We start from the raw sequence: 24,586 nt of genomic DNA, 5'->3' as shown, positions 1-24,586 counted from the left end.
ATGTGATGTGTGTTGACTCTCCACAAAACATCAGGCAACTACCAAAGAGGTTTCTGTATGTTCAAAAGAAGGTTTTACAAGAACAGTAAAGCTGAATATTGGCATAGATTATAACATGAACTAGACTGGTGTAGGGCATCAATCAGCTTTACAGCTGCTACCCATTTGCAACCAAAACAGTCAAGTGGTGGAAAAAAACTATTCTTTCATGTTTTCCTAATGTCTGCTGTGAATCATTTTATTTTGTATAAGGGTGTCACCAAGCAGAAGTACTATCTAGTGAAATTTATAAAAGAAGCTGCAGAAGGAGACGTTTGATCATTGGAATCAACAACAGCCGCTAGCCTAGATAGAAGTTTTGGTCACCATTTTCCGGAATAGATCCTCCACTGCCAACAAAGAAATGCCACATGCTATTATGAGGTTAGCTCCAACAAAGTAAAGACAGAGACTGGCAGGTGGATAAGGAAAGGAAGCAAAGGGTTGTTCAAAGCCTGCAATGATGGGTTTTGCATACTGCAATGTTTTCAAGACTACCATTAGGAAGAAAATTACATATAAATTACATGTAATAATTTTTTGTTATAACATATGAAATAAATATGCACTTCTGATATTTTTTTTTATGTCTCATCAATATCTTTGTGAGCAAATGTTTCTGGGGGGAGGGGGAGGGGGGGGGGAGTTGTTTCCTTGTTTTAGGAAATGCTAACGAACCAGTACTGATCTGAACATATATATATATATATATATATATATATATATATATATATATATATATATATATATATGGTTATAATAGAGGGAAACATTCTATATATAATAGAGGGAAACATTCCACGTAGGAAAAATATATCTATACCCGTCCTTTTTCCCCCCTAAGGTATGTCTTTCCGCTCCCGGGATTGGAATGACTCCTTACCCTCTCCCTTAAAACCCACATCCTTTCGTCTTTCCCTCTCCTTCCCTCTTTCCTGATGAGGCAACAGTTTGTTGCGAAAGCTTGAATTTTGTGTGTATGTTTGTGTTTGTTTGTGTGTCTGTCGACCTGCCAGCACTTTCATTTGGTAAGTCACATCACCTTTGTTTTTAGATATATTTTTCCTACGTGGAATGTTTCCCTCTATTATATATATATATATATATATATATATATATATATATATATATATATATATATATATATATAAAAAGAAAGATGATGAGACTTACCAAACAAAAGCGCTGGCAGGTCGATAGACACACAAACAAACACAAATATACACACAAAATTCAAGCTTTCGCAACAAACTGTTGCCTCATCAGGAAAGAGGGGAAGGAGAGGGAAAGACGAAAGGATGTGGGTTTTAAGGGAGAGGATAAGGAGTCATTCCAATCCCGGGAGCGGAAAGACTTACCTTAGGGGGAAAAAAGGACAGGTATACACTCGCACACACACACATATCCATCCACACATACAGACACAAGCAGACAACAGTTTGTTGCGAAAGCTTGAATTTTGTGTGTATATTTGTGTTTGTTTGTGTGTCTATCGACCTGCCAGCGCTTTTGTTTGGTAAGTCTCATCATCTTTCTTTTTAGATATATTTTTCCACGTGGAATGTGTGTGTATATATATATATATATATATATATATATATATATATATATATATATATATATATATATAAGCAAATTTCCTAATTTATAAAGTAAGAAGTTTAAAATTATGCTAGATGTGTGCCTTAAGATGCTTGACTGCTATGTAATTATTCTTTACATTTGCTAGAAAATTGCTGGTTCACCTAAGCAATTGAAAAGGAGAGATAGCAGTGTTGAATGTGTTAAACTATGTGTTAGTGATTATCAAATTACGCTTTGCGCTAAATTCTAGCAAGCAGCTTCCTCTTTCATTCCTCTCCTCCAGTCCATATTTACCTATTTTTCCTTCTCTTCCTTTTCCTGCCATCAAATTCCAGTCCCTCATCTCAGGTAAATTTTTCGCTCCTTTAACTCATCCTTTTGTCTCATGATACATTTTTGTTTCAGTCTCTTCATCATCTCCAGAGATAGTTGACATATAAACTTGTACTACTGTGGCAGGTGTTCCTTTTGTGTCTGTCTTGGATATGATACTGTATTAACTGGAGATCCAAATGGAGTACTATTTTACCTCCAGAATATTTTCTTCAAGAGAATACCATCATCATTCAGTCATACAGTAGAGCTGCATGCCCTTGGTGAAGATAGTGAGTGTAGTCTTCCATTGCTTTAGGCTATTCGCATTACCAGCACAGCAAGGCTGTGTTGGTTGATGTTACCGGGCCATATCAGTTAGTCATATAGACTGTTGCCCAAAGGCTGCTGCCCCTCTTTAGTCACTACATGTTTTTCTGGCCTCTCAACAGATCTCTCTCCACTGTGGTTGCACCTAGGGTTCGGGTATGCGTTGAGACACACAAGCCACCACACCACAACAAGGTCTATGGTTCACATTCTTGTTATACATAAATTAGTTGCCATGGTATATCAAAGAAGCAAAAATAGTTCACTTCACTGATGTTGCAAGTATTATAACAACGTCTAATAGACTTCAACAGTTGGAAGTGCAAAGAAAATTTTCTTGAGGAGTGTTTACTGTTTCTCTGAAACTGGAACTTAGATAAAATACAGTACTTGCAATTACATACAGCCCAAAGTGTGATACACTGTTAATAATAATGCATGAAGGAAAATGAATAAATGAAAGAGAATATTCTAAATTCTTGGAGGTTTATATCAGTAAGAATCTGATCTGAAAGTATCATGTTACAGATCCCTTTAGATGTCAGAGCTCTGAAACTTTTGTGTTGAGGATAACAGCAGATAGTGGAGATGAAAATGTCAAAATTTTGATTTGCTTTCTCTAATTTCAGTCACTAACTTTATCATATCATATTCTTGTTATTTTCATTCTGACATTTCATGTTTTATTGTCATTCAGTACATTATACTGTATGCATATTATTAAGTATTCTACAACATTGTGCCACTAATGAGGTGCCCAATACAAAAACTGAACAAATAAATTACATGAATGATGACAGTGCCGCACAATGCATCACCACCAATTTTTATAAAAAGGCAAAATAAAATATTTATTTTTAGCTAACTTTGTACTCACACTGTACTTGTGCTGTTCTGTTTCAGATTGGACAATGGGTGGATCATTAAAATTGGTCGAGGACTTGACTATTTCAAACCACCAGAAAATAAATTTGCAGTTGGGAACTTTGAACTTGACTTCAGATATTGCTACCAGACCACAGTTGACATTTATCATTCAAAGAAATAAAAGCTAAATGGTAAGATTTGTACCGTAATTTCCTTCCAACCTTATTATAAAATTTATTGCAGCTTCCTGGCAGAAAAATGGTTTAATGCTAACTGTCCCTTACTGTTAATTTATTAAACACAAATGAAACATTTTTGTATCATTTGTGTATTTATTTTAGCACTGCACATTTCAGTGGTTCACACCATCATCTTTTGGTGGAAAATTGTGTAGTTTCCTTATGGTATTGGTGGGGAGCACAGCTGCTTTTGCACGGGAGCAAACCAAGAGGGAACTAGGTTATATTTTATCTTTTCCTCAGAAGTCAAAATATAACCTGGTTTTCAGTTTTCCAATTGCTGTGAAAAGGCATCTGTGTTCCTCATTGATTTCACATCTGTAACTGTGTGATTTACCACTTGAAGACAAAGGTGTGAAACACAGAAGAATCTCATCATCATCATCATCATCATCGTCGTCATCAGTTCTCAGCTGCATTAGCAGCTTCCTCCTATGATCCATTGCTTCCTTCCACCACAATACCCAGGATGTGAAATCTCTTCCTCCTTCAGCTTCCCTTCCCATCCACCTACCCTTCCAAGACTGTTTTTACAAGATGTTCCTTCTTTCTCAATATATGTCCAATCCAGTTTCCTTTTATTACATTCAAGTATTGTCTTTAGTCTTCCAGTCATCTTTGTACCTCTTCATTTTTCACTCTTATTCTTTCCATCTTCCACATCTCAAAGGCCTGCAGCTTTGCTTTAGCTTTCTTCCATAGTGTCCATGTTTCAGCACCATACAGGAGAACACTCCATACAAAACATTTTACTAATATTTTCCTCAAGTCTTTGTCCATATTGTTACAAAAGTTTTCCTTTTCTTACAAAATGCCTCTTTCACTATTGTTATCCTGGTTTTCTGTGCTGTTCTTCCAGTCAGTTTCTATCCTAAAAAGTTTTCAATGGTGTTGAGCCACAGTCACACAGTACTTTTTAAAAGACTAAACCATCATTTGACTGTGTTCTACTATATTTATTTTCTGTGCTCTCTAGATTTCAAATTTATGCCATTATCAAGTACAATGCTAAATGTTGTTAGACCATTATTATGTCATTTTTCTAACATCTTTCATAATTGTATTTGATAACAGCATAAAAACAGAAATCTAGAAAGTGTAGAAGATAAATACAGTAAAAAACAGTCTAATGTTGGTTTACTCTTTTAGAAAGTTTGTATCCTGCTTCCTAGATGTTCACGGCAATGCACATGTTCTAATATTTCTCCATTCATCATAGTACTGGTATTCATTCTGTAAATCTTTCTGTTAGCTTCAATGGAATACACTATATCCTGTAATTCTTTTTCATCTGTTGCTAGAAGGACCATATCATTTGCTAATCTCAAACATCGTATTTTTCATCCTCTGACTGTTAAGCACTTGTCACTCAGTGGGTAATGGTCAATAATTTTTTTAAGTACAGATTGAAAAGAATACGGGACAGACAATAGCCTTGTCTTACTCCTTTTTACAGTCCTAGCCAGGTGCTACTTTTGCCTCCATCAGTGCTTCCTTATTAAAATACACTCCTGGAAATTGAAATAAGAACACCGTGAATTCATTGTCCCAGGAAGGGGAAACTTTATTGACACATTCCTGGGGTCAGATACATCACATGATCACACTGACAGAACCACAGGCACATAGACACAGGCAACAGAGCATGCACAATGTCGGCACTAGTACAGTGTATATCCACCTTTCGCAGCAATGCAGGCTGCTATTCTCCCATGGAGACGATCGTAGAGATGCTGGATGTAGTCCTGTGGAACGGCTTGCCATGCCATTTCCACCTGGCGCCTCAGTTGGACCAGCGTTCGTGCCGGACGTGCAGACCGCGTGAGACGACGCTTCATCCAGTCCCAAACATGCTCAATGGGGGACAGATCCGGAGATCTTGCTGGCCAGGGTAGTTGACTTACACCTTCTAGAGCACGTTGGGTGGCACGGGATACATGCGGACGTGCATTGTCCTGTTGGAACAGCAAGTTCCCTCGCCGGTCTAGGAATGGTAGAACGATGGGTTCGATGATGGTTTGGATGTACCGTGCACTATTCAGTGTCCCCTCGACGATCACCAGTGGTGTACGGCCAGTGTAGGAGATTGCTCCCCACACCATGATGCCGGGTGTTGGCCCTGTGTGCCTCGGTCGTATGCAGTCCTGATTGTGGCGCTCACCTGCACGGCGCCAAACACGCATACGACCATCATTGGCACCAAGGCATAAGCGACTCTCATCGCTGAAGACGACACGTCTCCATTCGTCCCTCCATTCACGCCTGTCGCGACACCACTGGAGGCGGGCTGCACGATGTTGGGGCGTGAGCGGAAGACGGCCTAACGGTGTGCGGGACCGTAGCCCAGCTTCATGGAGACGGTTGCGAATGGTCCTCGCCGATACCCCAGGAGCAACAGTGTCCCTAATTTGCTGGGAAGTGGCGGTGCGGTCCCCTACGGCACTGCGTAGGATCCTACGGTCTTGGCGTGCATCCGTGCGTCGCTGCGGTCCAGTCCCAGGTCGACGGGCACGTGCACCTTCCGCCGACCACTGGCGACAACATCGATGTACTGTGGAGACCTCACGCCCCACGTGTTGAGCAATTCGGCGGTACGTCCACCCGGCCTCCCGCATGCCCACTATACGCCCTCGCTCAAAGTCCGTCAACTGCACATACGGTTCACGTCCACGCTGTCGCGGCATGCTACCAGTGTTAAAGACTGCGATGGAGCTCCGTATGCCATGGCAAACTGGCTGACACTGACGGCGGCGGTGCACAAATGCTGCGCAGCTAGCGCCATTCGACGGCCAACACCGCGGATCCTGGTGTGTCCGCTGTGCCGTGCATGTGATCATTGCTTGTACAGCCCTCTCGCAGTGTCCGGAGCAAGTATGGTGGGTCTGACACACCGGTGTCAATGTGTTCTTTTTTCCATTTCCAGGAGTGTATAATATAATATAATATAATATAAAGTCATCCAGTTTTCCAGTCGCTCTCTTTTCCCAGATTATAGCTGCAGGCTTATCCCAAGACACATTATCAAGTGCGTTTTCCAGGTATAAAACACATATATAGGGAGCGGCAAAATGATCTGACAGTTTAAAAGTACAAATAACACAAATATTAACAGTGATAAAAATGTTTTATTGGAAATTAAAGAAAACAACACTGGAACAAGCAATTTCATCAGTTTAAGATTTGAAAATGACATCCTTCAAATGGTGCCCTTCTTTGATGAAGCACTCTTCTAATCTCGCACCAAAACTGTCAAATACCTTCCCTAACATTGCAGAAGGCAGGTTGGCGATTTCTTGAGTTATGGCCACCTTAAGTTCTCCCAATGTGCAGGGCTTGTTTGTGTCGGCTCTTGATCAGAAGAAAAAATTACAAGTACTTAGATCAAAGGAGTGTGCTGGCCATGCAATATCCCGGAAACATGAGATTACTCGGCCATGAAACTTACTTTTCAAAAAGTCCATCACCTTGTTGGCTGTACGGGCAGTTGCCCCTTCCTGCTGGAACCACATTCTACTGTGCACTAAGCATTTTCTCCAAAGTTCAGGGATCAGGAAGTTTTGTAATATCAACATATAATGTTGCAAATTGACCATAACAGTTTGACCACCCTCTTCAAAGAAGTATGGCCCAGTGACAAGTTTTTGTTACACCACGCCACACAGTGACCTTAGGACTATGCAGTTCTTCAGGATTTGTAGCTGACCAATAATGAAAGTTCAGTTTGTTCACATAACCATCCAGATGAAAATGCACCTCATCATTCATCATGAAATTTTTTTAAATATATCATCAAATCAGTAATTTGCTCTGAAAATGCTTTTCGCTTCACATAGTCATTGGGCTTTAACTGCTGAACAATAGCCATTTTGTATGGATGGAAATGCAGATCAAACCACAAAATTCATCTTACCGTGCGGTCAGACATATGCAAAGCAGCAGCTTGTTTAAGGGTCATCCCTGAGGACTAGCTTCCACAGCTCTCACTCTATCGATATTCTCTGGTGTCCGGGCTGTCCTTGGATGGCCTGCCAACTTCTGTTTCAACACTGAACTGGTAGCTCTGAACTCACCCACAGCATAATTGTGTTGCATGTCAGAACTTTTCCTCGCATACTTAAATTAAAATACCTATGGAACTGCTGCTGCACAAGCAACACAGGAATCACCACTTTTAAAAAAACGTCTTGACAACAAATGTGCAATGCTCAACTGACCACTGCTCCATGGCTACTACAAATGTCCCATGTGTAGGCTGTGAAACGTGCCTATCCACACCACCCCTCACCAACCACTTGCCCAACCGTGTGGCAGCGAAAACTGTAAGATCATTTTGCCGCTCCTTATCAGTGTTGAACATGGTTGTTATTCAGCAGCCATATATTGGTTTCAACATAGGATTAAACAGCCAACCAGTTGCACATAAATGATAGGTACATTGACCTAGGTTTCGATACCTATTAGGGGTGTCTTGATCAGAATAAATGTTGCTAAATCATATAAAATAATAAATATGACCAAGAACACATTAATCAAGATGACAGTGTTCAGGACACATAAAGGTTATTTACATAATTACATTCCTATAAAACCAAAGACAGAATTTGGAGCAGCTCTGCTCCTGTGAAAAGTAAAATATAACTTTGCAGCCTTTGCCATGTGTGCAGAGCTAGGAACAACATCAGACTGATCAACCCAGGAGCTTACATTGCTAGGCTGAAAACAATACAATTTGCGCCACCTATCAGGTGTGGACAAGTAAAATGTGCCCATTTGAAACATTATAACAGAAATCCTTGAAGAAAGAAAAAAAAAGAAAAAAACAGTATTATGAAAAGGGAAGTTGCTGCTCACAATGTAGCAGAGGTGCTGAATCACAGATAGGCATAACAAAAAGACTGTCAGAAATAAGCTTTTGGTCGGCAGGGCCTTCATGATGAAAAATGGATGAGACACACACACACACACACACACACACACACACACACACACACAAACGACTGCAGTCTCTGGCAACTGAAGCCACAATGTGAATGGCAGTGTCAGTGCATGATGGAATTGGTGATTGGATGGGGGTAAGGAGGAGGCTAGAAGGGAGAGGGGGAGGGGGAGGGATAGTAGCGAAGGGGTGGCAGACACTGAAGTACTGTTAGGGAGCACGCAGAGACGAGGTGGAGAGAGGGTAGGGCAGCTATGTGCAGTTGGGAAGTTAGATGGAGAGCAGAGTAGAGGTGGTGGGGTTAGTGGAAAAGGAGAGAAGTAAAAAGACTGGGTGCAATTGTGAAATGAGGGCTGTGTAATGCTGGAATGGCAACAGGGAAGGGGCTAGATGGGTGAGGACAATGACTAACAAAGGTTGAGGCCAGGAGGGTTATGGAAAATAGGATGTATTACAGAAAAAATACCAAGCTATGCAATTCAGAAAAGCTGGTACTAGTGGGAAGGATCCATGTGGCAGAGGCTGTGAAGCACTCATTGAAATGAAGGATGTCGTGTTGGGCAGTGTGTTCAGCGACAGGGTGGTCCATTTGTTTCTTGGACCACAGTTTGTCAGTGGCCATTCATGTGGATAGACAGCTTGTTGGTTGTCCAGATAGAACGCAGCACAGTGGTTGCAGCCTAGCTTGTAGATCACATGACTGGTTTCACAGGTAACCCTGCCTTTGATGGGATAGGTGATGTTTGACTGGGCTGAAGTAGGTGTTGGTGGGAGGATGTGTGGGACAGTTCTTGCATCTGTGTCTGTTACAGGGATATGAGCAATGAGGTAAAGGGTTGGGAACTGGGGTTGTGTAGGGATGGACAAGTATATTGTGTAGAAACTTCCTGGCAAATTAAAACTGTCTGCCGGACCGAAACTCGAACTCGGGACATTTGCCTTTTGCGGGCAAGTGCTCTACCAACAGAGCTACCCAAGTACAACTCACGCTCTGTTCTCACAGCTTTACTTCTGCCAGTACCTCGTCTCCTACCTTCCAAACTTTACAGAAGCTCTCCTGCAAACCAGGCAGGACTAGCACTCCTGAAAGAAAGGATATTGCGGAGACATGGCTTAGCCACAGCCTTGGGGATGTTTCCAGAGTGAGATTTTCACTCTGCATCAGAGTGTGTGCTGATATGAAACTTCCTGGCAGATTAAAACTGTGTGCCGGACTGAGACTCGAACTCGGGACCTTTGCCTTTCGTGAGCAAGTACTCTACCAACTGAGCTACCCAAGCATGACTCACACCCTGTCTTCACAGCTTTACTTCCACCATTACCTTGTCTCCTACCTTCCAAACTTTACAGAAGTTCTCCTGCAAACCATGCAGGAGCGCTAGTCCTGCATGGTTCGCAGGAGAGCTTCTGTAAAGTTTGGAAGGTAGGAGATGAGGTACTGGCAGAAGTAAAGCTGTGAGGATGGGGTGTGAGTCGTGCTTGGGTAGCTCAGCTGGAAGAGCACTTGCCTGCAAAAGGCAAAGGTCCCGAGTTCGAGTCTCGGCCCGGCACGCAGTTTTAATCTGCCAGGAAGTTTCATATCAGCGCACACTCCACTGCAGAGTGAAAATCTCATTCTGGATATTTTGTGTAGGTTTGGTGGTCAGTGGAATAACACTGTGGTAGGGTTGGGGAGGATAGTGGGCAGGACATTTCTCATTTCAGGGCATGACGAGAGGTAGATCTACATTTCAATGACTGCTTCTCACCCTGTGTCATATGCATCCTTCCCACTAACACCAACTTATCTGAATTGCTCAGGTGGGAATTTTCCGTGCAATATATCCTACATTTCCATAACCCTCCTGGCCTCAATCTTCTTTAGTCATTGTCCTCACCCATCCAGCCGTTTCCCTGTCCCCATTCCAACACTACACAGCCTTATTCCACTGCTGCACCCAGCCTTTTCGCTTCTCTCCTTTTCTCTTAACCCCACCTCCCGACTGCACATAGCTCCCCTACCCTCTCCCTACCTCGTCTCTGCATGCTCCCCAGCAGCACTTTACTGTCTCCCCCTCCCTGCCCAAGTCCTTCCTCATCCCCACCCAGTCGCCCCTCCCATCATGCACTGGTGCTTCCGCTTGTAGTGTGGCTTCAGTTGCCAGAGACTGCAGTCGTGTGTGAGAGCTGCATTTGTGTAACTGTGTGTGTGTGTGTGTGTGTGTGTGTGTGTGTGTGTGTGTGTGTGTGTGTGTGTGTGTTCCATTTTTGACGACGGCCTTGCTGGCAGAAAGCTTATTTGTGACAGTCTTTTTGTTGTGCTTATCTGAGTCTGACTCAGCATCTCCACTATATCGTGAGTAGCAACTTCCCTTGTCATAATATTGTTACAGTCCATCCTGGATTTTCCATTGTTCTAAATAAATGACAGTTAATTTTAAAAACAATGTCTAAAGGGAGCTTAATGTCTTTTTGAAAATACACAGTAGTCAAGCAATTAAGTATAGTAGAGCCATCTGTTAGGCTTTACAGCCTAGCAGTAATTTCTGTTATAATGTTTCAAATGGGCACATGTTACTGTCCACGCGTATTGTTTTCGTGGCAGCGATATAAGCCACTGAGCCATCAGTCTGATGATGTTCCCAGCTGGCCACACATGGCAAAGCCTATAATGTTATATTTTACTTTTGACAGGAGCATAGCTGCTCCAAATTCTGACTTTTGCTTTTTAGCAATGTAATTTTATGTTAAGTAATCTTTGTGTCATGAAAATTGTAATTTTCATTATTGTGTTTTTGGTTATACCTCATTTGCCATGTATTATTTTATAGGATTTAGCAACATTTATTCTCATGAAGACAGTCTTAGTAGGTTTCGAAACCTAGGTCAGTGTACCTACCATTTATGTGCAACCGGTTGGCTGTTTAATTCTATGTTAGACACACACATATGTGGTGGTTCTCTTCTCATTTCAATGAATTTCTCTCCAGAAATTCACAAGAATCCTATTGCATGTCTTGTGCCTCTATTCCATCTAAAACTAAATTCCTCCTCAGCCAGATTCTCCACGATTACCATTTCCGATATTTTGTTAACGATTCTTAACATAACTTCATTGCATATAAAATTATGCTGATTTCATGTACTCACTGCATTTCTTGCTTCCTTGTTTGTTTAGTATTGGAATCATTACCGATGTCAAAAATTCCTGTCCCTGGAAAACAACTCGGCCATCTTTGCACACTACATTTTTGTCTTTACTGACAATTTCCATAGTAGCACATCCTGTCCTGTTTTGATCCCATGTTGTAGTCTTTGCTGTGTTGTATAGTAAATCATATTTTCTCTTCCTCTCCAGGTCAGTTGCATCACTCTCCTTTTTAAGCCATTTTTTTTAGCCTGCACTGCTTCTCTATGCAGTTCGTTATTCAGCCTTTTGTCTTTCTTGCATCTTCATTGTTCCTATTTTTATTTTTCTTGTCTCCTCCATTCTCAAAATCATGTCTTATATAAACCACAGCATTTTTGCCATTTTCCTGTTTACGTGTCTTATACTTTTCTGCCTTGATTTTTGATTCCTTCTTTCAGCATATTCCCCACCCCTCCCCTCAAAGATCCGAGCTGGGGATTATTTTACTGTGGATGTTGCATTAATATGTAGTGGTATAATAAATATGTGACTAATACAGAGATCTGTTTTAATCATTATTGCTGTTGGCATTATGATCAGTTCTCCATCCAGCTATAAAAGTTTCTTTGTTTACTAAAGACTTATTGTATGTTATATACATGTTTTTTAACTCTAGGGAGTTGACTGCACAAGTATGGTGCTGTAATGCCCAGTACTATGTCTGTACTGGCTGTCTGGCTTCCATAGAAAGTTTGTGTGTGTTAACACCATCTAAAGTACACGAGGGCCAGTATTTATTTTCTTGTTTTCACTCTTAGTAGTTTGTAAATTTGACAGTTTGATGTCTTTTTATAGCAGCCTCAAACAAGCTGAGGCTTCATATGGTGGTCAATAGGAGTTTCAGTGTTAGGTGGGCAATGAATCCTCCTGCCTGGGTTCATTCAATGCCTTCAGTTCCATTTTATCACTCTTTGAATAGATGTTGAGAGCTAGCTTCAGATGTATAGTGTAAGCATATCTTGGAATTTGTTATAACCAAATGATCACAGTTCCTTCTTTCGAATCAGGTGGAGGATTTAAACCACAAGTGCACACTCCTTTGTGGATTTTGTTATGTCTACTATTGCATGGGTAAATTTCAGGTGTGTACGAGATGCAGTAAATGGTTACTTACTTAAAAATTACATGTAGGGTGTATATATGGTTCTCGGGCGAGACGTCGGATGTCATAGTGAAAACTCCACAATATTTCGTCAGCGCAACTGGCCGACATCTTCAGGTGTGACGAACACACTGCTAAGGCAGGACCAGGGCTCCCCATTTATGCCAGTTTTAGGCAGGAAGTGCGCATGCGTGGAGGCGCCAAATTCGATGGCCAATAGCGACGATATCAACTGATAGCTGGAAGGACAGTAACGCCACCTACAGGATGAAGAACCAAATACTTCAGCGCACGCGCCGAGGCTGCCACCGCTGCTCTGCGCTGCCATCGGCAGCCCCAGCGACCTCTGTCGGAAGCCGCAAGCAGTACTGCACGTCCACATAGGCGCCTTGATTATCCTCCCATTGTCAACAGAATATTTATGTTGCTGGCGAATCGTCGTCCGTCTTATGACCAAAAGTATTCCTCTCTGCTCGAAGTGACTTCAATATGGCCAGTGCAGGATCCCATGCTGAACTAAGCTGAAAGCCCGTGTCTCTGTTTACTAGATTCGTCGAGCTACGTATTTCCACTGCTTCCTTAATAACAATGTCCCAGTACGAACTCGTCGATGCGAGAATTTTTGTATGTAGGTAATTCATAGAATGGCCTGTACTGAGACAATGCTTGGCCACTGCAGACTTTTCTGGTTGCTCCAGACGAGTGTAGCGTCGGTGTTCAGTGCATCTCTCTTCTACAGTGCGACAAGTTTGTCCGATGTACAACATGCCGTAGCTACAAGGAATCTCGTAAACACCGGGTCTTCTTAGGCCAAGGCTGTCCTTAGATGAGCCCAAGAGAGCTCTGAGTTTTGCCGGCGGACGAAAAACACATTTAACTTTATGCCTCTTCAATAGTCTTCCTATTTTTGAAGAGACACCGCCGATGTATGGCAAGATGACCATTCCCCTTTGTTCTTCGCCTTCTTCCACTTCCTCACGTTGGGTAACCCGCTTTGCTTGTAAGGCACGGTGAATCTCCCGTTCGGAGTATCCATTTTGTTGGAAAATGGTACGCAGATGGAGTAGCTCATTGGATAAGCTGTCTGAGTCTGATATGGCTAGTGCTCTGTGGACCAACGTCCTCAGTACGCCACTTCGTTGCGAAGGATGGTGACAGATGGTGGCCTGTAAGTATAAGTCCGTATGTGTTGGTTTACGGTACACTGAGTGACCTAACGTGCCATCTTCTTTTCTCCGTACCAACACGTCCAGGAATGGAAGTTCGCCGTTTCTCTCCATCTCCATCGTGAACTTGATGTTGGGATGAAGCGAGTTAAGATGCGCAAGAAAAACATTCAGCGATGCAATGCCGTGAGGCCAGATAAGAAAGGTGTCGTCCACATATCGCCAAAAACACGTAGGTTTCAAATCCGACGTCTGGAGCGCTCTCTCCTCGAAGTCTTCCATGAAAAGATTAGCCACAATGGGAGACAGGAGACTACCCATTGCGACGCCGTCAGTCTGTTCAAAGTATTGTCGATTAAATAAAAAGTATGTCGAGGTGAGCACATGTTGGAATAACTCTAAACGTTCCCCATCCAGCTTCTCGCTAATGAGCAACAACGATTCCTGCAATGGTACACGAGTAAAAAGTGAGACTACGTCAAAACTCACGAGTATATCTGATGGTGCGAGTCGTAAGTTCTTGAGCCGACGAATAAAGTGTTGTGAGTTATGGATATGATGCTCACACTTTCCTACTAAACGGCTCAATTGCGCTGCTAGATGTTTCGCGAGATTATACATTGGTGCCCCGATAGTACTCATAATAGGCCGCAGTGGCACATTATCCTTGTGAATTTTGGGCAATCCGTACAGCCTGGGAGGTACGGGCACCTGTGTACGTAGTCTCTTAGCAACCACATCGGAGATCGTGCTGTTTTTGAGGAGCTCCAAAGTTTTCCGCTGAATTTTTGCTGTGGGGTCCTTATTAAGTGTGCGATATGCAGAGTCGTCCAGAAGCTGGTGCATCTTGCTCAGATACATCGACGTGGAGAGGATAACAGTCACATTTCCCTTATCCGCAGGCAAAATCACAATATCAGGATCTTCTCGTAGGGATCGAACCACTGACCTCTCTGCAGCTCTCAGATTGTTCTTAGGCACTTGAGCCCGTGTCAGAGCACGGCACATGTAGGGTGCTCACATGGTTTTTAAGGGTAGAGAAACTGCTCAATAGACCTGACAATCAATTGTTTACTGTGCTTGAAGAGAGGCATAGACCACCAACATTAAATATTCAGGAGAACATTCATCATTTTATGGCAAGAAGAGGGAATTTTAATTAACTGCGGGGGCATCCATGATATGGTCCTGTGATAAGTGTCATTTCCAAACAGTAATAATTCCCACTGATTACTAAGAATAGAAAGCTGGCCGATACCAGAATATCAGAAATTGCATTTGCACTTCATATCACAAAGCTAGGCTGGTCCCCAATGGTAGCAACATATGTATTGTTATAAATCACTATATAATATCTACTGAAGTAATTGCAGATTATTTGGATGAAAGTAAATATTAAAGGTGAGTCAAACATTATAATCATAAGAAAGATTAGGGTTTAACACATATTTTAGGAAAACACAAAAAACTTAGATCTGGGTGCCCCAATAGAGATATGAACCACTATCCTTCCGAATGTGACTTAAGGGTCTTACCACTGTGCCACCTCATTCAGACATATAAATGAGTGCTTTTATAGATTACCTTAAGAGCTGGTATAGTGTCAGTTCAGGAAGTTATTTCTGTTTAATAATCATGTCAGCAAACTGTTTGCAGATTGATCTATCAGTGGATAAAATTCAAGAGCACTCTACAACAAGATTACAAATCACAGCCATAATTAAGGTGCTAGACAGGACTGATGTAGAGGAATTGCAACACATCAGTGTTCCAGTCTGAGCTAGACATACACTGTTACGGAAATCTTATGCAAAAATTGTCCTTTTAGTATTGTAGGCCTCTACTGAGGAGACATAACAACTTTCCTAGCAATAGAATATTCTGTCATTATTGGAAGATACACAGTGCGTCAACTGAATAGGAGACACTTAACACACACCATGGAAACTTTTTGTGGTGAGGGTTGCAGGTTTGACACTAGTTTTTCCCTAATACTGTGGTAAAGAAACATTATTCTGGCTTGGCAGTTGATTGTCTGTAATGCCTTCCTTTACTCTATATGGAAAACATACCTCTTATATGATAAAGTGCTGTTGATTTTTCCACACTAGAGGAAACAGTAAGTTATCTATAAATAAATCCACTTCTGGTGATAGGTATTACAAAGCTGATGTTAACCTAGAAATCCACTGGTATCAACTTGTACTGTCAGCTTACTGATATGGGATCACTATGCCAGAAATAATAAAAAAAAATTCATTATCAGCCAGGCAAAAGGTTGACTATTAACAAAAGTCGATATTCAGTTCACGCAACAGCAAGTAGGAGAACAGAGATTTTGTTACTGGATACCATTCTGGCCATTTAGAACTTCATCACAGGGGGGGGGGGGGGGGGAGAGAAAGAAAGAAAGAAAGAAAGAAAGAAAGAAAGAAAGACTCGCTATTACAACATTATAGATCAGTGCTGCATCACATGGCCAGCAAGATACTGCTGTTGTAAACAATTTCTCAGTGCTCTAGTGGCAGTTCTGGAGACAAATTATAACATAAAACATAAATGCAATCAACACAATGCATAAAGGAAATAGGAGAACCAGGAGACACAAAAAGAGCTATCAAGATGTGTGGGACTTCCTTAGATTAGAAACAGAAAACTTGTGGGAAATGGTCAGATGAACATTGTATTAGACATATGTAGTAAATGTCTCAAATGAAAAAGACAGCAGACAAGAATAATTATTATAACAGTTGTAACTTTATTAGGAACCTAAGATGACTCACTAATGAAATAACAACAACAACAATAATAATAATAATAATAATAATAAAACAACAACATACCATAGGAAACTGTGGTTGAAATAAGAGTTGCCATTATGGCAAAATTGTGGAATTCATTCTTATTTTCTGTTACCACATATGTGAACTACATAACATAATTCGTATAAAGACAGTACACATGAAGTTTCTGGAAGGATCACCAATTGAAAGTGGCTTGCTTGAGAACAGTTTTAAACCAGTTATCAATCACAACAGAATATTGTGTTGCAATCTAGAACTGATTTCAAATAATTTCATTGCTCATTTAGAAAGCTGTAAAATATTGTCCCATAACAGACTGTAAACTGAAGTACAAGACTGAAGTGTTACAGGAGACTCACTTCACAAGTTATGGAGTGCTTTTATGTTTCGACCAACTTATTGATTCCATTTTTATGTATGATGTTTTGACAACTGAAACAGTTATTTTCTTCAAGTGCTGCAAAGGTGTCTTGTTATGTATTCTCGCTACCAGAATTTTAAGTGCTGTTAGTTTCACACTGCTATTCATAGCCCAGTTCAACTCCCTGAGCCTGCTATGCTTTTCAGTGCTTATTTTTGTTTTCCAGAGTCCATGCTGTTAGTCCATGTAACACACAATGTCTCTGTGTTTTCCAGCTCTGGTAGTCCGCAGCTCGTGGTCTTGCGGTCGTGTTCTCGCTTCCCGAGCACGGGGTCCCGCGTCCGATTCCCGGCGGGGTCAGGGATTTTCACCTGCCTTGAGATGACTGGGTGTTTGTGCTGTCCTCATCATTTCATCATCATTCCTGAAAGTGGCAAGAGTGGGCTGAGCAAAGGTTGGGAATTTGTACGGGTGCTGATAACCTCACAGTTGAGCACTCCACAAACCAATCATCATCATCATCATCATCATCATCATCATCATCATCATCATCATCCAGCTCTGGTAGATGAATAATCAAGAAATAAAATACAACAGTTGGTGTAAGTGCCAAGTTTCTGGGACAGTGTAACTGAGTCTGTAGAAATCAATGTCAAAAAACCTAATAAACTAGGACAGAGGTTTAAATTAAACAATACATGGTTTCTAGCACTTGCTTTATTAAAATTTCACCAGTATTAAGGCTTCTCCTAGCTCTATTCTGTCTTTGACTGCATCTCACCTTAGTTGGATTTTTTAGGTCTGTAATACTAAGTGTTTGAAGGTATCTGCCAGTTCATGTTTTTCTGTGACACACTACTATTTGTCAAACGAACTTGTAACTATTCATGCAGCCCTCAGTATCCCTTCTTGGTACGGATCCACACACTTGAGCAGTTTGGGTTGTTTGATTTTTTGTAAGCAATCTCCTTTGCAGACTAATTTCATTTTACCAGTATTCTACCTGTGAACCAAAGTCTGCTACCTACTTCACCTAAGTCTGAGCTATGTGTATTCTGAATACAACATTCTCTCTCCGCATAGATGAGTCAGAAATGTATTACAGAGAATAGATTGTACAAAACATTTTTTAAATATCTTGAGTGATAGTATTAAAAAGTTACAACTTTTGGAAATTATGCCAATAAATTGCCACTAAATTGAGACTATAAAGAAGGGGATGAATGTACCTTTACTGCATCATCATCATCATCACTATAAATTCCACATTTTTGCATTTTGTATCAATTGACTGAGAAAGTATCAGCTTGGTGCATAAGTTTGTAGCAGTTTGGTTTTGCATGTTGTCATCCCAGTTGCTATGGGTTGATTCATTGGTTGTCATTTTTTATTTGTAGTTCACTGTTGCCATTTGAGTTAACATACTGTCAGTTGGAGGTAGTGAGTGGAGCTGTGGACAATAGAAAATGGAGTGCCAAGTGGAGAAACCAGAACATTTCCAATATATTTTTCTGTTTGAGTTCAGTATAGGGCTGACAGCAGCACAGGTAGCCAGAAACATTTCCGTTGTGTATGGGAATAATACCATTATATAGAGTATGCCAATAAAATGGTTTTCGCATTCTAAGGAGGATCGTTTTGACTTTAGTGATTCTCCAAGTTCAAGAAGGCATTCATGGTTAGATGAAGATCGTTTAAATACATTAATCCACAACGATCCACACCAGAGAACTGGCAAATGTAATGAACTGTGATCATTCCACATTGACATTTGCGTGCAGTGGGGAAGGTCCAAAAATCGGGTGTATGGGTATCCCACGTTCTAAGCAAAAGTCACAAAAAATCTGTGGGTGGCCACATGTGCATCTCTGCTTGCTTATCATCAGTTGGCTCATGAACAACACCAACCATTCCTATCCTGTATCGTTACTGGTGATAAGGAAAAGTGTAACCGTCACTGTTAACATTTACTGCTAACAACGAAGAAGTCTTGCAGGTGCAATCCAGGAACAGCGAGCAGAAGGATTGTGTGAAGTGATGCTACTCCACAATAATGCCTGCCTGCATTCTGTTAGGCTGACGACAAACACTATACAGGAGTTGCATTGGAAAGTCATGGTACTGTCTCATTTGATCTTAGCTGAACATGGATTTTAAAAATCAATACAAACTTATTAATAATAGCAATCAACCAAAGATTTCAGAACTAGAAAAAAACCTTATTTCAGGTACTGTTTTGAGAACTGTGACTCATTGAGCTTAGTGAGAAAGGGAAATGTGCTTTATCAATTGAAGTCCTTATTTAAAAAGTGGTACTCCTCCAATTTAGTTCATTTCGAGATATTTGAGGCTTAAACAAAATTGAGTGAAGCCAGTAGAAAGAAATCTCTTGCAGCAGTTGATGGACTGCAGTATTTCAGGTATCTCGAACAGAAAATTGTTATCACTTGGTTATGTTTAATTCAGTATCTTGAAATGATCAAAATTGGAGGTGTACCACAGTTGAAATAAGGCCTTCAATAGTTAAAGATGTTCTGCTAAGAATGTTCGCAGTTTTGATATGGATTAAAAGTATGATACAAGGTTCTCAACATATAACCAATGCTTAATACCATGTAAAATAGGTCTGAATCACATTAAGTTCTACTGTGATTTGGTATTATTGTATATAGTGAGACATAATGCAAAAGTTAAGACATTGTTTGTATGCTTTGGATTTTTTTATTTTGTCTGCCAATGCGTCTTGATCAATATTCTCATTGTGAGGCATGGATCATTACATAATTATCCAAGCCCTACTCATAACATTTGGAATGAATGTGATGTACAAATTGTAATATAATGTTCTAATGTCATCTCAAATGTTGCAGATGTCCCATGTCACATTCCCGGATGCCACAGTGCAGAATAATGACTGCGGACACTCAGGAAATGTCTGTGTTTATCTTTTACGTAATCAACCAGTGCACAAAGGAGGAGTTATTTCAATTTAGTATAAGCTGAACTCTTCAGAAGCATACAATCTAAAGAGAGAGTATTTATTTGTGAATTATTTAATTCTTACGTAAGTCTGTGGGCTTTCATGGCCAGTTTAATTACTGATAGAACATTGAACTCTATACTGAATTTGATTATTTATGGCACATACAGTGATGTGGAGTTCACTATGTTAGAGGGAAAAAATGCCGAGACCTTTGGGTGCCTTACATACATATAGATGGAAGTTCCTCACAGGGGATAAACAACAGCACCTGAAGAAGACTGTGTGTCACGAAGTGAAATATCATGCAGGAAAGACGTGAATAAGCAGCAGAAACCCGATTAATCAACATGACAATGCCTCGCTGGGAAAGCTTGAAGAATTGCAACATAATTGTGGTTAAACTTTTTTGTATGACTTGATATTAGCTAGATAAGAGACTGACTGCTCAGTTCAGGTCAGAAAATACTATTTCTGCATCATGAATATTATTTGAAACAAACACATGAAAACAGTGTTTGAATATCATATTTACACACACAGTGATTTGTATTTATATGAACTGACTAAAAGTACAAAATTTAAAGTTGTCATTATTTGACAATGGCATTGTAGTTACTGTGTGCCTGTTGTCGAAGAAAACTGGTGCTGATAGCTAGCCACACTGATTCAGGTTCAGACACCTTTTTATAATAGCAGTTCCTTGCCCAAAGTTTACATTTTGTGCCAATAATGATCTCTGTGTAAGTCTTACATTGTAAAACCTTAAAATATTTAGGGACCACATGTATTTTTAAGGAGTATTGCTTGTACATGAATTGTGAATTTTACATTTTTGTTAACTTTAATTATATTTTATCTGGAGTTCCTAAATGATGATGGGCAGGTAGGAAGTGTGTTAGTAATCATACCCTTAAGGCAGGTTTGCTAGACTCCATTCAGAAAACAAAATGCTGGTTCCCACAGTTGTCCTTTCATGCAAGTTTAAACTGAATAACGGTGACTGAGTGGACTAAACCAAGACTTAGTAGCACACATCTGGTAAACATGCACAGAGGAAGCTTCAGCTATTGATGAATGAAAAATTTATATTGAAAATTAAATATTTGTTACTTCAGTTCCCAGCTTTTTGGTCTGTTGACTGAAGCTTGTGTACTTATATAATTTTAACAAGGTCATGTGGGACTTTGGATCCATACTGTAATATTAAAAGATTTTTTTTATACTTTTTGTCAAATAAATGTTACAATATATTGTAAAAAAGTTGAAGAGTCTAATTTTTATTAACTATATTTTTCAATGTTCTGGAGTAACACCTTGTAAAATTTAGGAATTTTAATCAACAGTTGAATTTTAGGAAGAGGAAAAGACCAGACACTAACCCCATATTGCATGACCTTTTTTGGAAACCAATTTCAGTGAAAAAGATATCTGGGGTAGGATCTGGCACACCAAATACTATATAACAGGTTGAAAATAGAAATTGTGATTCAATTTTGATTTATTCAGTACTTCATTTTAAAATTATTAATCATTCATTAAGCATCATTTTAAATACCTTAAAAATCCATCTAGATATGATCTAAGTGGCAGAAATTATTCACTTTCAGCTGCTTTCACATGTGTTTACATACATTCGACCTTAAGAAAAGGTGACTGATTTTCTACTTTTCTGCTAGCCTGATGACAGTAATCAAAGTTTAGCTTGATGCAGCGAGATTGTGTTTTTTGTCAGAGGGTAACATCATGCATATGCAAGTGGTTTCCTTAAAATTATATGTAAACTTTTTGTTGCCAAATGGTAGCAGCAATCAATTGAGGGCTAAGACCAGACATTACTCATTTGTATAGCAGGCTATTTATTTATGCTGCACGGGAGAGAATTAGAAATTGTGGTCTGATAATAGTGTGTTAAAAGACAAATGCATAAATAAAGATAAAACCGATGGAAACAAAGCAAATAAATGTGAGAACACAATTCAGATATATGCTGTTTATGTAAATTGTCCAGAACATAATGCAGCCAAAGTTTTCTTGGCTTTCCTATTGCTCACTGCACACTTGCTTTGGCCAGTAGTAGTGGTAGGAATCTGTCTCAGCTTCAGCTTTGCCCCATGTGCTCTCCCTTGGTCAAGATCGAGAATAAAGTGGACATGTTTTGTCAATGCACAAAGACCACAATGCACTTTCCCATCAGAAACAATACGCCATCAGTTTTGTGTTTAGCTTGGCAGATCTGTAACTGTGACAGTCCCAAAGTTTTAGTCAGACTTTAAGGGTGAGAGGCTGTCAAAATCTCAAGATAAAGCAAGCAAGATTAGTGCCAGTGGTGCACTAATGCATTTTGTGCAGCAAAGTTGTCAGCATTCACCATGATGTGTTATGGAAATGAAAGGGGCTGTGTCAACTGCTGATTCTCTGCAGTCAATGACATAGTAGTGGACAGATGACATATTTTGAAACAAAGGACAAAGGGATAATGTCACAGTCTCACACCAGTATAACACAGCCTTTAAAATATTAACATATTCGGAAGAAACAGGCCAAAATTTATGACAACCAAGGTTATAAATTTAATTGCTGATCATTTCACATGCTGCAATTTAAGCTGTGCTATTAGAGCCCAACCTAACCACAACGTCACAACTCATGACTTGTTTTCCAAATATGTCAAATAGTTGCTGTAATGACAAAGAAGAGAATGGTTTCAATTTTGGTGCTAGAAATTCATTGCCTCTTTCCTTTGTTATGTGAAAATATCATCCCATTGGCTACAGGAAACTAATTTATTACCAGCCTATGATGAGCAGAGAAACACCACGATGACTGACACTGGCTCTGATCTAGACTTTGTCCTGAGGAGTGTGCAGACTGTTTAATACCGATGGTTGATTAAATGTACAAATGATAGCAGGCTATAGAGACAGACAAAACCACTGTACACAAAAATTTTACTTAGCATTTGGGGATGATGAGGGTGTATGCCAAGCCAGTTGACAAAAAGTTAACTGGAGACCATTAGAACCACATGCTTGTTCCTCAAGTACATTCAAAATAATTATTACCAGTTGTTTTGGTTATATGAATTTGATCTGAGCATAAAACACCAGACTTTGAAGTGGCATCTGTAATCCTCTCTTAGGCAAAGGACAATCTCAGTGTATTCTTTGATGAATGAAAGTGCGCCTTCCTGGGCTTGTTAACTGATGGGTGGACATTCATAATGCTTTTTATGTTGAAATATTTAAAAGACTGAAACAAAGGATCAGTTGTGCTGGAAAAGACATTTGTGCCAACTGGTTACTGCACCACAACATAGTATGTGGCAATACTTGCCTGCTAGTCCAAGTCTCGTCAAGAACAGTACGGCTTCATTGCCCAAACACCACAAGTTCCAATCCTTCTCTTGATAACTTTTTTTTTCCCCATTGAATAAAGAAGGCACTGGAAATAAATCCTTTCATAACTGTGGACAACATTTAACAAGCTTTGACTAGGAACCTGCATGCTAAAAACATTAGCAAAGAGGGCTACCAAACTTAGTAGTCACACTGGTAAAAATATGTCCTACTGTTGTACATATCATGCAGTATTTCATATACATGTGTATAACACAGTAAGCATAGATGTCACAGAATAGTAATGTACATAAATTTTCCATTAAGCGTTGTTCAATCCAAAAAGTCTTAAAGACTCAGTCCCTCTTGAAATTGGAAAAGAGCGAACTAAAGGCATCATATGCAGCTTTGCACTAAGGTTCGCCCAGGAAATGACAGCACAATGAGTGTGTGTCAGGCTAGCTCAAGAGAAAGCTATAGATCACATAGCCAGTGGGTCATAGGTCATGGAGTTATTAGATGGACGTACCTTCAACTGACAGGCCAAAAGTTACTATAAATTTTTATTTGTTGCACATCCACAACTCTTCTGCAATATGTTCATGGTAAACAAATCCACTACAGTTGTAAAATACTTCACTGACCAAAGTCTTTCATGACAGAAGTTGCTATATCAACAATGTAGGAAAAGATAGATTGCTACTTACCATAAAGATGGCAAGTTAATTTGCAGATAGGCACAATTAAAAGATATTTACATAAAGCTTTCGGCCACAGCTTTTATTAGTGAAAGAGAAACACATGCCATTCATACATACAAGCAAGCACACCTCATGCACACAGGACCGCCAACTCCAGTATCTTGGGTCGGAGTGCTAAACACACCATGGTTTCAGGGTCTTAGTCCCATCATCAGGTGTATCTGAAATCTAGCAGCAACAGGACATCACCTGCCCTAACGACTTATAGGCAAATGTCTACCATAGGTCGACCATCAGATAACATCACAAATTGTGGCTGCAAAGAACTCCAACTTTCAATAATAGCCTGGGAAAATTCTTTTGTCCCAAAATTGCCACCGGGAATGCATTTTGGTCAAACACTGATGCAGTGCGCATGTGTTACCCTGAGCATAGCCTCATGGGTCACATAGGCGCACTGTATCAGCATTTGACTGCATGCATTTCTGGTGGCAATTTTGGGATAAAAGGTATTTTCCCAGGCCATGATTGAAAGTTGGGGTTCTCTGCAGCCACGATTTGGGATGTTATTTGATAGTCCGCCTACACTTGATGTTAACTTATTAGTTGTAAGGGCCTTAACATGATGTCCTACTACTCCTACATCTCAGATGTACCC

The 24,586-nt window shown here is 40.2% G+C and overlaps 1 protein-coding gene across 9 annotated transcripts in view; it reads left to right on the top strand.

Annotated features, from left to right (window-relative positions):
• LOC126199362 (MIT domain-containing protein 1-like) overlaps nt 1-21,108 on the top strand; it is a 103,764-nt gene extending 82,656 nt beyond the window's left edge. For 6 of the 9 annotated variants that reach the window (XM_049936242.1, XM_049936241.1, XM_049936240.1 and 3 more), the window contains 2 exons: nt 3,169-3,323; nt 19,780-21,107. In XM_049936242.1, coding sequence (XP_049792199.1) covers nt 3,169-3,313 — 145 coding nt within the window. In that variant the 3' untranslated portion in view covers nt 3,314-3,323; nt 19,780-21,107. Of the gene's footprint in view, nt 1-3,168; nt 3,324-17,184; nt 17,364-19,779 lie in introns of those variants that run through there. The other 3 variants (XR_007540156.1, XM_049936245.1, XM_049936246.1) reach the window with 3 other exon arrangements.
• Nucleotides 21,109-24,586: the final 3,478 nt, after the last annotated feature.

Source organism: Schistocerca nitens, chromosome 8, assembly GCF_023898315.1.
Source record: "Schistocerca nitens isolate TAMUIC-IGC-003100 chromosome 8, iqSchNite1.1, whole genome shotgun sequence".
Lineage (NCBI taxonomy): Eukaryota > Metazoa > Arthropoda > Insecta > Orthoptera > Acrididae > Schistocerca > Schistocerca nitens.
Note: the sequence above shows the minus strand (reverse complement) of the source record. Positions and strands in the feature narration are given on the sequence as shown.